The following is a 16,924-nucleotide window of genomic DNA, read 5'->3' as shown; positions in this document are numbered from 1 at the left end:
CAGCCTGCTCCAAAAAAAATGAAAACAACTTTTCATGGGAAAAAATTATTGCAACTATTTTTTGGATGCATGTGGAATAATTTTCATTAATTATTTTAAGTAGAAACAATAAATGGCAACTATTATGCGAACCTATTGCGGCATCTCAGCAATGAAATTAAGGAAAAATGATCACATTTGGCAAAAAAGTGCTTTTCCAAAAAAAACCAATCAATGCTCCAGCTCACACTTCAGTCTTTGCAAAAATCCATGAATTACAGTTTGAATTGCTCCAACACCATCCATATTCAGCTGATCTGGCTCCCAATAATTTATCACTTGTTTCCTAACCTAAAAAAATGGCATGGAGGGAAGAGATTTTCAATCAATAATGAAGTTATTGTCGCTAGACGATTATTTTAAGGAGTTAGATAAATTGATGTACCCAACTGGTATAAGTACTCTTGTAGAATGCTGGACTAAGTGTATAGATCTTAATGGTGACTATGTTGAAAAATAAATAAAAATGTACCCAGTAAAATGTTGTTTTCTTATCCATGCCTGGAACCTTTCACCCTACTCTTGTGTATATATATATATATATATATATATATATATGTATGTATGTATGACTAAAAACGCAATCAAACAGTTCCTTTTGGAAATCATTTTCAGTAGAATGAGGTGCATGTTTGTTATTTGCCTTTTAAATAGCTATTTGGGTAAAAATATAACATTCAATTAAAGAAAAATTATTAAAAGGATCTTAAAAATAAACAAATGGGTCAGAAATTGTATTATAAGTATGTCCTTCTAAATTTGAGAAATTAATTCAGACTGATAAGTTTAGATTTTAGTTTATGCAATATGCTGAGGTTAGTTGGAAAGTAAGTTAAGATGGTGCAGTTACATAATTCTTTGAACTTAACTCGACAATATTTTTAACTACATTGAAACTGTAAACAAGGGCAAACATTTTTTTGATGGATTTAAACTGTGTGAGAGAATTGCTGGTTAAGATTAAGTAATTAATTTTGTATTGGACAACATAATTCAATATGATAGCGCTTTTTAAAAATGGATAATGGTTCTTCAAAAAAATTACATGAAAATTTTACTTCAAAAAGATTTTTTCAGGGCTAATTATGTGACTCCTTATTCATTGGTGTATTCTTTGGAAAACTGTTGGTAAAGGTGTACCTCTTAAAGTAGTTAAAAAAACTCTTTAGTGTTTTGTTAAGTATGTTTGATCTTTGTTGAATTTATTAGTTAAATATGTCATTTTCACCAGATTCATTATTATATAAAATCACATTCTTCTATGTTGTAATCCTTTTTTTTATGCAAAATGTTTAAAATTTTCATTTTTTGATTAATGTCTGGGGATATGTAAATTGTCTCTGTAAAGTAATTTGTGAAGTCTGATTTTGATGCATACAGTCCCTGTAAGTGTTCTTTCTATCTCTTAGTGATTGTTTCCAGTCTGTCCAGTATAGTATTTAGTGCAATCACTGAAGTGTAATTAGTATGTTTCTGGTTTGATGTGTTTGTTACTATGCGTTTTTGTTTGCTTGCTGTACGTTTTTGTATATTTTGTTTGTAGTTTTTAAAATTACACAATAATTTTCTTTCTTTAAATTGTTAGTAATTTTTTTACAGTCATGGTTTGACATTTAGTGTATTTTCTATCAGTGCATTTCTTAGAACTCTTCAGTAATTTACAATATTGATCTTATTTTGTATTTTTTCTAGCAATTGTGTATAGTGTAGATAAAAGTGTAGTAGCTAATACTAAATTTTTTAGTGTAATGAGTTTTTCATTGTATTTAGGTGACAAGGTTGTATATATTACACAGAGTTACATGTGAAAGAAAGCTGCTTGTTAATATCATATGGGAGTGATCACATATCTTGTAAATAAATGTGTCACTTGATGGAGGTTTTCTATTATATTTAAAAACTGTATCTTGTTATTTATTTTGAATATATTGAGATCAAGGAATCTGTTCTGCTCAATTTCTTTGGTGGATTTGAGTTGAGTTGTAAGTTTTATATGTGAGAAATGTATGATCTTTTCTTAATATGGTGTTTTCAGTATAGAAAAAATGTATGTATTAGAATTGTAATACATATAAATAAAAGTGAATTAATGTACCAGACTTGTTATTTAATAGACACACCTTGTATATATAAAACATTGAGATACTTTTCTTTCTAATGATTCTCAAAAAAAAAAAGAAGTAATTTGTAAGGTAATTACAAGCCAGTAATATTATATTATAGTAATATTTAGTTTGCATTCTCATTGTGTAATGTGTAAGTTTTAGAAATGAGTGAATTCTTTATAGGCCTGCTTAAGTTTAGTATTTTTTATTATTTGTAAACTAGTTTTGTTATGGTTGTAGAAAGTTTGTGTTAAGGTTATTTTTTTCATTATGTGTTTTGGTGGTGTGCTGTCACTTTGATTCTTATAATATATTGATGGGATTTTGTACAGGTATGTCACTGTACAAACATTCATGTACCTGGTTTAAATTGTTTTATCAGAGATTGTCCTATCCGTGGATGTATACAAAACTGTATGCTTTTTTCATTTTACAGTGTAACAGTTGAAAAATTATATTTTTTTTGGCTGTAGTTTAGTTATTTACTATACTTAACACTTTCATTTTCTTGTCATTTTAATTTATTATATATACTAGGTGTATCTATTCAATAACATGACTGGTACAATAACTCACTTTTTATCTTTTTTTTTTCTTCAGTCATTTGACTGGTTTGATGCAGCTCTCCAAGTTTCCCTATCTATGCCAGTCGTTTCATTTCGGTGTACCTCCTACATCCTACATGTATATGTATTACAGTTCTAAATATTGGCCCCTTTAGTCTAGTTCTCATTCATACTTACCCTCCAATGCAGTCTTGTTTTCCATTGGTTGAGGGCGTAGTAGAAATCACATCGGTTTCTGTCAGCTGTTTTAAAACATCTGCCATTTTTTTTTTTTTCTCATCTGACTCAAAATGTTTCCTTTAAACAGAGATCTCAGATTAGTAAAAGAAAAGGTAACGTGATGCCAGATGTGCTGAAGGTGGAGAAGTTTCCAGTAATGTGTTTCTTGGCCAAGAACTTTTGCTTTCCAAAATGTAATAGGTGAACATGTGTATTATCCTGATGAAGATTGAAACTATTTTTTCACAATTCTGGTATTTTTTTTTTTTTTTTTTTGACACTAGGATCTATCTCAGCAAAAGGTTTTTTAAGTTTAGATCCTCAGACAAAATTTTCCATGCAGTGTTTCTGACAATGTTCACAGCTTCAGCTTTCAATCATACACTGATTGGGGGGGGGGGGGGGTTTCTCAAACAATCGCACTAATTTTTTCTAATTTTTCTTCAGTTCTTAAGTGAAAGTTCACCCATTCCATTCATCATCTTCAATGTTCTAGAATTCTTCGATGAATCTTTTGTGCCACTGTGCCACTCAAACAGATGTGGACGAGACATGGGTAATACTCTTTCTGAGCATTTGAACACCTTTATTTGGAGTTTTGTTCGGTTTTACTAAAAACCTCAAATTAATACATTGCTTAACTTTTAAACTTAGCATTATTGCAGAACACAACAGAAAATACAACTTCACTAAACATAACTCGTAATCAACTGGACAACCAAGAGTATTGATGTTTGTCATTCAGGTTCAGAGAAAACCAAGGTCAAGGACAAAGAGCTGACAATCAGTTTTCTTTTCTTTCTCTAAGAGGTAGAAATACAGACTCATTATTTGATAAACACGCCATGAATACAGTGGGAATCTAACTCTCTTTTTGATTGATTTGGACTCTTTCTCTTTAATTAAATTTTATTCTCTTTAATTTTCTCTTTTATTGTTATTATTTTTATTTTGAGTGGCAATAATTTATTTATTAGACATTAATATGCCATTCAACATGCAGAGAAACTATTCAGCATTGTCAGTTTCATTGCTCCATGGTAAATGATTTACTGAAAAAGTCTTCAGCTCTTGGCATTTTATCTTTACTTCACATGCTTTAATTTTTAGGATACTACATCATGAAATATTCGAATTGAACATCCATCAGAATGAAGGGAGGTTATTTGGGAAAAGTGCTTATTATTATTGTTTATATTTAGGTACATTATGGAATGAAACTGAATTGATGTATTTATCAGATCCAAAGCTTAGTTAATTGCAAATGAAAATTTTCAGCTACAGTTTTACTTTTTGTATAATTGTTTATACTTTTAACACACTTTGTACTTTCATGCTGTTTGAATCTGTTATGTATGAATGTTCAAGGAAGAAACTACAAAGACATATTAAATAAAAAGAATAGTAAATAAATAAGTAAAATTAATGTATTTTCAAGGTTATTGCTGTTTATGTAATTTTGGTCCTCATATTGATAATAAATTTCTTTTTATTTAAAATTTATTTGTAGTTTTATGTTATATGGATTTGAAACTTATAGATAAATGGAACAATCATTACTGTTATTTCACGTCTCTTTATTTATAAAATTTCTTTAGATGGGCTGAAAGCATGTCTCCTCCCTGACTACAAAGGCTTCCCAGTTGTTGATCTGTATGGAAGAAATGCTGTGATTTCGTGCAATTGTGACTGAGGTAGATTAATTATGTGGAATATAAATTATCTACCTTTATTACATATTCAGCAAACTTTTTATAAAAAAAGGTACATTATATGCACTACATAACTGAGTTGATGTCATTAGTCAAAATTGAGCTTATTTTATAAATGTATTTGTTATTATTATTACTGTTATTATAATTATTCAGCACATTTCACCTCACTTTCTCAAAAAGTTTTGGCACTTACTAACACAATAATATATGTGTTACTTGCACTTTGCATGGAAAGGCTTTTTTTGTTATTTACTTTCCTTCTAGTCTTTGATTATAATGCTGTCAAATTAGGTAACATTTTACAAATGTTTTGAAGAATAAATCTGTAATAAATTAGAAGTTTGCTGAGACAAATATTTCTTTAACTACATGCTAAAAGTCCTCACTGATTAGCCCACAAATTCATTTACCATATTGTAAAATTAAGGCTGAAAATAATTTTTCTGTTACTTTAAAATTGGTTTTTAGTTAAAAACTTGTAGTTATAAGAGAGAAATTTTGTCAACAAAAACTATATTATTGTAATTTCTTTGTGAGGCCTTGGAAAGTTCCATTAATGAAGCTACTGCTCACCTTAATACAAAAATATCAAGATTGTAGTACGGATACAGGCCCTCATATTCTTGGCATGAAATAAAGAACACTGGAAAAGAAGACAACAAACGAAGAGGAGTTGTGTTGTTAGAAAGTGATAATATACAAAAAACAGAACACAAAGGCAAACCCTTGCCTTCAATGGAGTGCTTCATGGCTCCACTCCTTTAGATACCCATTTTATCCACAAATTTTCTTGAGATACTTTAGGAGATCTTACTGAGATCTAAGTATACTTAGGAGATACTTTTAGGGTGAGATACTTTTTAGTTAGTGTTTTTGCATTAACCAAATCAAATATATGCTGCAAGAAATTGGTACTAAAGCCACCTGATGTCAAGCTTAGGTTTATCTAAGAAAATTCCTTTCCCGTGATATTAATTAATTTTGTTCTTTCTTCTTTAGTGGAACTGTTCACAGACAGGTATCAAGAAACTGTATTCTCCTTCATGGTCTACACTGAGCTTTTTCTTTTAAATTATAGTATCTTTGTCTCCCTTTCAAATCATCCAACATAATTATTCTCCTTCTTCCTCTTAACCTCATGTAACTTTGCTTATATGGCAATAATCTCAATAATTACTAGTGATGCTTTTGTTTCACCTTTCTCCACTTTAGAAATGAGACATCAAATCTACTTCAAAAAATCACTCATGTATTTCTTCCTCTAATGTATTTTTAGTCACCTTTAAAATCTTAATATATTCCTGAATGATTTTTTAATTTAATTGAACAAGTGAAATGGAAAGATGAACAATGTTATCATTGTTCATCTTTCCATTTGTACAAAAACCTGTGATAACGCTTTGGAAGATCATTAATTATGAAAAATTAAGTAGATTTAGTTCATCTGTTTCATTTCCATTTCTATTGCTGTTTTTTTTAAGAATGGTTTCTTAAAAATTCTTAAATCATGCAATGCAACATCCCATGGTCATTTTTGTACTATGCTTTAAAATGTAGTAATATTATAAATTTTTCATTCACAGAAGACATACACCTTAACCTTGTGTGCTGACTGGTGGCTTTTAAGTTTGTTTGTGAAAGTGAGAGTGGAATACTGCTACTTCATGAACTGATTCTTGGGTACTAGATCATACAGTTGTACAACAGTTCTACTTGTACTTCAGAATAAGTGTGAATTCTGAAGTAAGGTAGAGATGGAATTCACAATTTAAAATTTTATGGTAATTATTTTTTATATACCAAAGTGAAGCCTGTTTCTCGCATACTTTTCACTATATCCCAAAGTCAGTTTAGACATTTGTCACAGCATACTCAAGTCCAAGATTACCAGGCACCTTAAGATTTACTACATGTGCATCAGACAGTGTATAATCTCATTTTTACTGCTTCATCATAGGGTCATTTTATTAAAAGATATTTCTTCAGCTACTCAAACAAGTTCAAATCAGGTAGTATAATAAGGTCCAAGCTGTTGCTTGGACCTTACCAATTGTTCAAAAATTTATCAACCCTTCACTTTCTGTTATGTTCTCTTATCAGTATATGAAATTCTACTTTCATTCAAAATGTTACCTCTTAACATTTTAGCAATTTAACATGTTTTCAATGAGTGACTATATCTAATTAATCCCAGGTTTCAATTTAATATTCAACATTGTTTCTTTCATTTTTGCAAATGAAGTTAATAAACAAAGAGTCCCTTCTTACCTCTGAACATGCTGCCATTATTTTATAAGCAGATTTTATTGTAGTGATTTGTTTTCTGTAAACAGAGATCCTGGGTTTTTGGCTTATTTGATTTTTGAGAGATTTTTTGGTTGACCCCTGTGTCATTCCAAGTGATTATATCGTTAAGGAAGAAGTAAGGTTCTTCTTTATGACATATCTGGTTATAAAGGTGCACGTTCATTCATTATGCATTGTGTTGTTCAGTCACTTGTTTAGGCACTCATCAGGCCAACCTTTTCCAGTTTTCCGACATATAGAAGTTAGATTATGTATATAACGCCTTGCAGTTTAATGTCAGCACATTAGCCAAAATTTGTTAATTAAATTCTTATTGGCAGTACTTCGTGTTGTTGATTGTCTCTCTTTGTATTTCATATTAAGAAGTAACATTTTTCCTCTTCTAAAATGAGTACATTGCATTGAAACTGATTTGTAGGAAATACATACTTATAAACTTCAACATTTTTCCTTTCTGTTGATATTTTTTATTTTGCATTAAGAATTGAATAAATATTTGTATTTCTACACTGGATACGTTTTTAATTAGATATTTTAAAAACTTACTGATAACCTGAGCAATTGTAATAATAACAGACAATCACTACCATCTAGACAAAATAATCTCAATTTTGGCATAAAAAAAGATGGAGATCATTACTGAACAGTAATGATCTTAATTCATATAGCAATCAGCAGTAGGTGTATAATATTTTTTTAAATACTGTTGCCTATCTATTTGAAAAACAATTTCTTTGGCTATTAGAAAATACTTATAAATCAAAACATCTTGTATGTTTGAAGGCAAGTATTTTACTTAATAAATGTGAAGTGTTTATATGATTGTATAATTTAAGACATTTTTTGCTCTGAGAAACAAACTGGAAGAACCAGTGTGACATAGTTTGATATCTACAGAACTCATAAAATTATATTTTTGATTGTTATTTTAAAATGAACTACTCGATCAGTGTGGACTGCTAGTATGTTTTATGTAAAAATTCAAATTTATTATGTTTTTAACTTGAAATTTAATAATTTGACTGGACTGTTATGCATGTTTTCTTTATCTATATGGTGTTATCATTGGTGGAACTGACAGACCTCACACACGATACAATTAATTTTGTAAATATCGCTCCATGTCACATCCTTAATAATATCCTCTTAATTTATTCTGTTTAAGAGACAGACATTTTATTATTACATATAAATATATAATGATTTTTTTTATGTCTATAGTTTAGAAAGAATGTCTAGTTATTAACATTTTGATTTTAGTCATGAAATCTATATTTAATTACTGACAAAAAAAGAATAAACATTTATATACTATTTTTATCATCATCTAAATGACCTTCTTTAAAGAATAAAAAGTTTTTTCATATTCTGGAAAATTTTCTTGTCTGTATTACTGCACTTCAACGTATGAATGCTGAATTCCAAGATAAACATTTTTAAATTTGATTTTTTTGTTTTTTTTTTCATTAGAGTAGATGTACTAATTAATAAATGCTCTAATCAATTAGTTGAATAAAAATGTCGAAGTAGAATAACAACTTGAGAAATGTAAACTGTTGAGATAAACTAAAATAATACTGCTTCTTTTAGGGAGATGTAAAGATGAATTTGAAAGAAAATACATTGAACAGCATGAACTCATTTGCTGAGATAGAAATTTAATTTAAAAAAATAACAATAATAGAAAGGTAACAGAATGCGATGAAAAGATGATAATTTAAAAATTTGAAGAACATAATATAGAACAAATTAAAAATTTTTGTTAATAATATTAGTCTGTAGAATTACAAAGAATGGCTAACTGTATTTTTATTTTAGGAGGCCTGGATTTTGACTTTACTCAATAGGCTTATTATACAGCTTTCAAACAGGAAACAAAGTATCTGAACTTGTCTACAAGCTACCCTTCATTAAGTGATACTGTTGATAAACTGCCTCTTGATATCCTCAACATGAACTCATTCAACAGATGTAAACCATGTTACTGAAAATAGGAAAGAAGGTATTAAAGAAAAGGAAAGTACGTGGATGGTGAGAGATAATAATCTCTCCTTATTGGGACTGCAGTATGCACCCAGAGGAAAACTCAAGATTCTTACAGTCAAGCAAATCTCATTCTTCCCACATCCTCTTTAGAGATCTGAGAAATCTTTTCAAGATGGTAACAGCAACAATCTAGTCAGTGATTTTGTATTGATCAGATTAAAAATATATGTTACAATAAAAACTGCCTTTCAGAAAACAAAAAGCAGTTTGAAATGAGGCATCTGCTATGAGGTTTTTAGAGGAACAGCCACACCCATCTCTGGAATTATGTATTATGCAAAAATATCCAACTGAACTGCAAACTATTCAGCCAGATCCTACTGGAATCAAAGACTAGATGAAGCAAGAAAGACATTAAAACCAGATATTAGCAAAAGAAAGAAGAGGTTTTACTCATAAAAGAATGTTGTTACCAAGTATAGACTTTAGAATAAAAATAAATTTATATATACATTTATTTTGAGTATCACACTGAGTCAGCAAAAAAGATTATAACAAAGCTAAAAAAAGAGAAAATATAATATAGGTTTTGATACTGTAATTAAAAGGAGATTGATGAATCTTATTTTAGTCGTGTTAATGAATTATTAAAATATTGTAGTTAAGAAGTTTTATAACAAACTGGATGATAGATTACGACAGTCTAAGAACAAAGAAGTGGTTAGATAGTTCATGTAATAAGGAACCCTGGAATTATGAGAATTTTGATACTAAAGGAAGTCTAGAGGAGAATAACTATAAAAGTACATTAAGATTAGAACATCTGAAGCAAATGAGCATGAAGATGTACTGAATATTGTGATATTAAAATATGAGGGTATTCTAACTTATTTTTGAGAAACACTCTTGATGATCATCCTGCATTGTGTTAGTTTTGTATTATCTTTTAGAATATTTGAAAATTCAAATGAAAGTTCAAAAATTGAGAAACTTTAAGTTTCCACTATACCTATCAAAGACAATTGCTGTTTTTGAATAAGTTTGGCAGTTACGTTGATTGATGCCTGTTTTATTCTTTCAATATATATTTTTTATTTTTGAATGTCAATGGCGTGTTCTATGTTATATTGACTATTATCATTGCTTTACCAGCACTGAACAGAATGACCAGCTTATGGATTTGTTGTAAAGTAATTTAGATTGATGGTTGCTGGTTGTATATTATTTTGTTTCTTTGATAACTGGTTTATTTTCAACAGCCAATTGGAAGTCAGCTTTGGAATAGCTCTAATATGAGCATCAAACAGAAAAAAACTAGAGTTGGATTGGGCCAGAAAAATAATCTGTTGACAAAAAAGAGTTTATCTTGTTGAAATGTAATTATGAGAATAATTGTTGATAATTATGAAATTATTTATTTATGTTGTTACATATGAAAATATTGATTTGTTCTACAGAAAATTATAACTACTTCTACTGATCATTTAGTTCTTTTGTTTTTTCTTACAAATAAAATAGTAAGCTACAATAAATATATACTTGAATGATAATATGTTACTTGATGAATGTGCTTAATTTAAAAAAAAATGTTTCTTCTAGTTGGGTGTTTAAGGTCAGTTATTGTTCATCTTAATTTTGCTGAACTATTAAAAATTAAATTCTTACCAATTATATTATGAATTTTAATCAGTATTTTGATTTAATAGTGTACCTTTAAAAATATATATATATATATATATATTCTCATGAAAGTGCTGTGAAATGTAGCAATATGTAAATTTGTAAAAGTCTGTTATAATTAATGTAGTTGAGCAGAAGATTGTTATATTTAGAATAAATTTTGTTACAAAACTAACAAAAAATATTTGTTAATTTTTTACTTATATAATTCTTTATTTGAAACAAAGCGATATCCTCTTCTACAATTCTAATAGATTCTGCTGTATTTTTGGCTTATTTTAGTCATTTCTAACACTGTGATGCTCCATTTTTATTATTGTTAAAAATAATATATTACATATTTTTAGCATCAGTTAAACTTGTAAATCATATTTAGTGTAAATTTTTAATTATAATAACCTTTATAAGTCAGTTAGTAAGCTAACAATATAAATAATATAATATGTATAAATTAGTAATTTATAGATTAAAATTTTTACTCTCATGCAAAACTAGTTGATATTACAAAATATTATCACAAAACTATGTTTTGTGTGCTTCATGATTTAGCTGTAAACTTAAGGGAAATGTAACTGATAAAAATGACTACAGTAACAATAACATCACAAAGAAAGCTAAAATGTAAAAACAAAATAAAATATGAACAAACTTAATGGTGTTTCCCAACAAAAAAGCGCTAGCCAGCACATATTATAAACACAATGCAATAAAAATACAGTTCTGACTTAGTATTACAGCACGTAACAAGAAAAAAGTCAATCACTATTGCCTTTTTTTCTTTTTTTATGTCTTTTTAACGATTATAATATAAAGATAATAATTTTTAACTTATAAGTGATGGTAAGAATTAAAAAATAATAATAAATTTCATAAGCTTTAGAAGTGTCTCAAAGGACACAACTCGATGATCAAGCAATCCTTTATTAACTATTACTTAGTTCCTAAATAATTATTCTAAAAAATTGATTTTATCTCATCTTTGGATGTTTTACAATTTTAAATTATTCTAATAAAGAAACATCTCATATTCATAAAATATATTCAATTTAAAAAAATAAATAAAAGTATTTCAGAAACAAGCTTTTAAAGACAGAAAGATTTTTATCACATGATAATTTTTAATATTCTAAATATATTAATAATGGATATAAGATTGTTTGAGAAGATAATTTTTGGTTACTGGCAATTGTTATCGATTTGGCTTTTTAATTTTATTCCATTAATAAGCGTGTTGGCAAGTGATTGTAGAAAATCTTAGTTTTACATTTGTTTGTTTTTGTTTTATTTTTACTTATTTTTTAATATGCTGTTATCCTTAACAGATATATTGGTTAATTTTCGTATATGATCTCAGCTTTCTGATGATGAAGTGTGGAGTTTAAAATGCATTTAGGTAATGAGATACTTTTGGGCTTCATATTAATCAAAAATGTTGTAAATAACAAATTTAATTTTCTCCCGGTATTAATTTATTAAATCATATAACCCTGTATTAAAACATTTAAAAGTAGCCTATATACTAATTCTATATAATAAAGGTAACATCTTATAACAGTTGTTTGAAAATATTACTTTAACTTTTCATTTGTGCCTAATATATCACTAATACATTTAATCCATAAATGCTTGTGATTTAATCTTTGATATTTTATTTTAATTTTTCCACTGGTTGTAGTCCTTTTTTTTGTAAATTATCCTTTTTATTCTATCTACATGAATAAAGCTATAAGTCCATGGAATCTTAACTTGCTAAACAATGTGTAACTAAAAAATGAATACTTTCTTGAATTTTTACTTCACAATTACTTGTGTTGTCTTGCTGTAACAGTATTTTTATTTATCTAGTTCTAGTAACTGTATAAAGTAGAAAATTATTTCTTGGTTATACTCTATTTCCTCTTTTGTTTATTTTTGTAATAATTTTTGTCCTCTGTAGTTCTGAATGTATAATCTACATAAAGGAATGATATGCAACTGACAAATGAGGTGTACAAAAATTAGTTTTCTAACATTTGTGGTAAAGTATAAGATATCAGTTTCAAAAAAAAAAGGAGTAAGGAAGATCTTGTATATTACTAGCACTTTTTAATATTTACATTTATTTACTATGAAAAGAAAAGAGTCATTAAAGAAGGTGCTGACAAATTAAAAGAGAATTCAAAGGACTGTTAATTATAATTGTTGATGTTACAAGCGTTGGGAAAGTATTTAGAATGTAATTTTGTAGATCTCGCTTGAAAGAAAGAAACTGGAATAAATGAGGTCATTAAAATATTTTGGATCTTGGTTAGGTTACAAACTGTAAGAATCAGCCCTGAAGAAGACCATGTTTATAAAACCAGAAGGAAAACAAGAAAAAAGTTATGGTTTGCTGTATTACAAATTGTCTGAGAAAGTACTTATGAATAATTTCACCATGAGAGCTTCTTTATGAAGAATCTCAAGTGAAAAAATTAAGCATGAATAATATAATGAAAAGAAATAACTGGCTGATACTATTTTGTAAAATTTCATGTTACTACCATCTTTCTCAGAAACTGACCAAGGCCCATATTAAGGTGGTATAGAGTGGATTTCAGTGTTCTGCAGTAGTGGGTAAACACACCTCTCATTATGGAGTACTGCAAGTTGTAAGGGCTGTAGGATATTGTGAATTTGATAAAGTTACTGAGACAAATGAATCTTTTGAAAAAAAAGAGGATGAGTAGTTTTACCATTGGATAACTTTGCAGGTCAAAAGTTTTCAAAGAATTTCACAGTATATCTTGGCAATAATTATGGTTCCATGGACTATGTAGACCACTAAAATCCATTACATTCATAATTATCTTTCCTGTAAATCATTTGAACATGGTTTTTTTTAGCATTTTCACAAGATCTGTTTTCCAAATTGTACTTTTCTATTTTGTTTTGGGAATTTATTTAACTCTCAATTCGAGATGACAATACAGAAAAATATATCTCTGTGGTAGGAGATAATGTAAAAGGTTTTTCAGAAAGTGACTGCTGTCTCTTTCAACCCTTGCAATTTTATTGTTATTTATTGGATTTATTTATTCTTTTTTTAATATCTTCTCACAGAAATTCCCTGCAATTTTCTCATCACCAGCTAGGACTATATTTGTCTCATCTTTACATGTGAGTCCAAATCATTACTGCCGACATCATATTCTAACTAGCTGTCATCACAGAATCTTCATTTGTACTTTGAAATAAAACACTTATTTCACCTACATTATTCACTAAATTTACAAACTTTGCTCATTCTGAGCCATAACAAAAGTATAAAAAAAAAAAAAATTAAATAAAACAAACACATAAACTAAAATAAAATAGTAAAAATAACTATAAAAGATGAATAATATCTTGAAGAAACATAAGTATTTTCTGTAATGTAGATTTATTTACTAATAATATCTACAAGTTTACCATCTCAATTGCCTTTATTAGGTAAATTTTGTAAAAAAGCTACTTATTGTAAAGGGTACCATGAATCGACTTCTGAAAAATGTTGACATATCTTTGCATTTCATTTCCCCCAAATCCAAAAACCACCATCAGTTCAAAAGTTTATTTATATATATATATGAAATATGTATGTATATATTTCACTTTCTTGTGGGTACGATAACTGCCATAATTTACTACCAATCACTTTCAAATTGATACATAAAATATAATGACCAAAATCTTGGTCGAGTTTGTTAGTGGGCAAAATTGGGCCGTGGGGGTGGAAATGGGAGGGCTTTTTCGAAAAAAATTAAATTCACTATAACTTTCCTATTAAGTAAAATATCAAATTCGTTTAAAGTTCCTACTATTCTTTGGATAAGGGCCTAAAACTTATATAAGTAAAGTTTTTTGATATTACCAACCATTGGCCCAGAGGGTGGAATAAGTAGGGTTTCAAAGGCAAAAAAATATCATACCTCCCTTAATAGGCACCGTATCGAATCATTTTAAAGTGGTTATTAGTCCTCTGAACATTACCCAAACCTTTGGTTTGAAACAATTTTTGAAATGACCAACCCTTACAGCAAGGGATGACCAAAATGTTGCTGGAATTTTAAGAAGTGGTCTTGTCTTATGCTAAACATGTGAAACTTTTTTTTGTATGCAACTGGTGTCATATTGAGTAAATTTGAAGTTTTTCATAACTTTAAGGTGGAAATCTTTTTTATCCTCTACTTAGCACCAATGAAATTTACCTCCGCCTTCCAGCACGCCAAAAGGGATTTTTTTTTATTTTAAGATATTTTAGTTATATTTTTTATCTTATTTTGCCTTTGTCTGTGTGTATATATATATATATATATATATAAATATATATATATATATATTATATCTTTTAAACTACTGTTAAAATTTAGAGAGATATAAATGAAAGTGATGTGATTTAAAGATTCTTAATTTTAATTAATTTCATTTAATTAGATGGCCTCCTTTCACCCCTTACAGCCATTCCTACCTCCTTGAAGATAAATAATCTAAACAGGAAAGCAGGGAAATCCTACCTAGTGGAAGAAAAGAAGTGCAGCAGAACAGTATGTAAAACCTTAATATACTGCACAAACCTGTAAGGACAAATTTAGAAAAAGGGGTCCTAGCAATGCTAATAACTCTACTGTAGCTTAAAAATTAAAACATGTAGTCAAACCTTAGCAGTACATAAATAATATACCTAGTTCAATGAATTAAATCTAATAAGTTAAATAAGTAATAGGATAAATAAATATAGTATCTATTCTATGTCTATCTTAAATCTAATGTCAAGTTTGATAAGTAATATTTAAATAAAATACATTATAAATTACAATACATATATAAATACAATATGGACTGGATAAGTGATCATACACCTCCAACACAATTCAAACAAATCATCTGTTAAAGTCTCTAACCCTTTTCTTAGTAGAATAGTAGAATAAAGATTCTCATTGAATATATCTACTCTACTTTCATTATTAAATTAAGGTTATTTACATCTCTAGCTATTGTAGACAGTACACTAGATAATTTATGACTTCTGTTATTCATGTATGGGATCCTGATACCTATATCAGAAATATCAACATCGACAAGTCCATGCAGTACTTTATATATGAAAATAACCTTCTGTATATTTCTTCTAGATTTTAACGAAGCAATGCCCAAGAGATTGCATTCATCACAAGAGTTTGGTGTATATACAGCCTTCTGTGGTGTTACTTCCAAAGGAATTTTCTCTGCAAAGCCTCTATCTTCAAACTAGTAATCTCTCTGTCTTAATCCCAAATCACAGAACAGTATTCCAAAATTGATCTGACAAGTGTTTGGTAGAGGAACTTGACACTGTTAATTTGCTTGAAGTACCTAGACACCCAAAAAAGCAGCCCAAGATTCGTTCGAGCTTTCGATGTGATGTTATCCTAATGTTGCGTAAAAAGTAACTTAGCATCAAAGGTAATGCCTAAATTACAAATTCTCAGTATACAGCATATTACTTCGAACCCTATTATCTTCATAACTCACCAGTAATATCTTCCTAGTATAGGTTTATCTTGATAACAGTTTTAGCAAGATTAAGAGACATTTCATTCTCAATAAACCATTTGTATATCTTTCAGACATCCTCATGAAGGGTTGAGTAATCTTTAAAAAATTTCACTTTGCCACATACTTTTACATTGTCACCAAATTTGATTAACTTTGAATTTATACTTTTTCCGATGCCATTAATAAGCATGATAAATAGAAGTGGATCTAAATTTGACTTCTGGGAACACCAGAAGTCACTGCATATTCGCTGGAGATTTCACCATTCACTTTAACACCTTAATTTGAAATATTGTATTATATAAATACGAATGGATCCATCTAAGCATAACAGCCTTAACATTGTAAATTTTTAATTTGTGTAGTAGGATGTTATGAGGAATGGTACCAAAAACCTTCCTGCAGTCAAAGAAGATGACATCAACCTGTCAATGGTTTACCAGCTCCGGCGCAATAAAGGGTAACATATCATTTAGATTTGTGACAGTAGATCTCCTTGCCACAGATCCATGCTGCCATTAATAAATAAATTTATTCAGATTTTCATGCAGATGGCTGTGTACCATTCTTTTAAAAACTTCAGCTACTAAGTTTAAAACTGAGACAGATCTATAGTTTGAAAAAAGTTGTAAATCCTCTTTCTTAAGGATAGGTGAGAATATTGCTTTTTTCAAACACTAGGAGATTTACCAGAACGTAGATTAAGATTGATCAGTCAAGTTAAAACTGATGAAATTATCTTTGCAATACATTTATTATAAAAGTCGGGATA

General features: G+C 28.7%; 1 protein-coding gene across 7 annotated transcripts in view; it reads left to right on the top strand.

Moving 5' to 3' along the window:
* LOC142321988 (guanine nucleotide exchange factor DBS-like) overlaps nucleotides 1-16,924 on the top strand; it is a 215,494-nt gene that overhangs the window by 183,210 nt on the left and 15,360 nt on the right. The window contains exon 20 of one of the 7 annotated variants that reach the window (XM_075360583.1): nucleotides 8,770-10,708. The exons of 5 other annotated variants lie outside the window; for them this stretch is intronic. In XM_075360583.1, the coding sequence (XP_075216698.1) occupies nucleotides 8,770-8,838 (69 nt within the window). In that variant the 3' untranslated portion in view covers nucleotides 8,839-10,708. Of the gene's footprint in view, nucleotides 1-4,527; nucleotides 4,624-8,769; nucleotides 10,709-16,924 lie in introns of those variants that run through there. One more of the 7 variants, XM_075360598.1, reaches the window with a different exon arrangement.

Source organism: Lycorma delicatula, chromosome 1 (assembly GCF_047948215.1).
Source record: "Lycorma delicatula isolate Av1 chromosome 1, ASM4794821v1, whole genome shotgun sequence".
Lineage (NCBI taxonomy): Eukaryota > Metazoa > Arthropoda > Insecta > Hemiptera > Fulgoridae > Lycorma > Lycorma delicatula.
The sequence above is the reverse complement of the archived record's forward strand: the minus strand, read 5'-3'. Positions and strand labels throughout refer to the sequence as shown.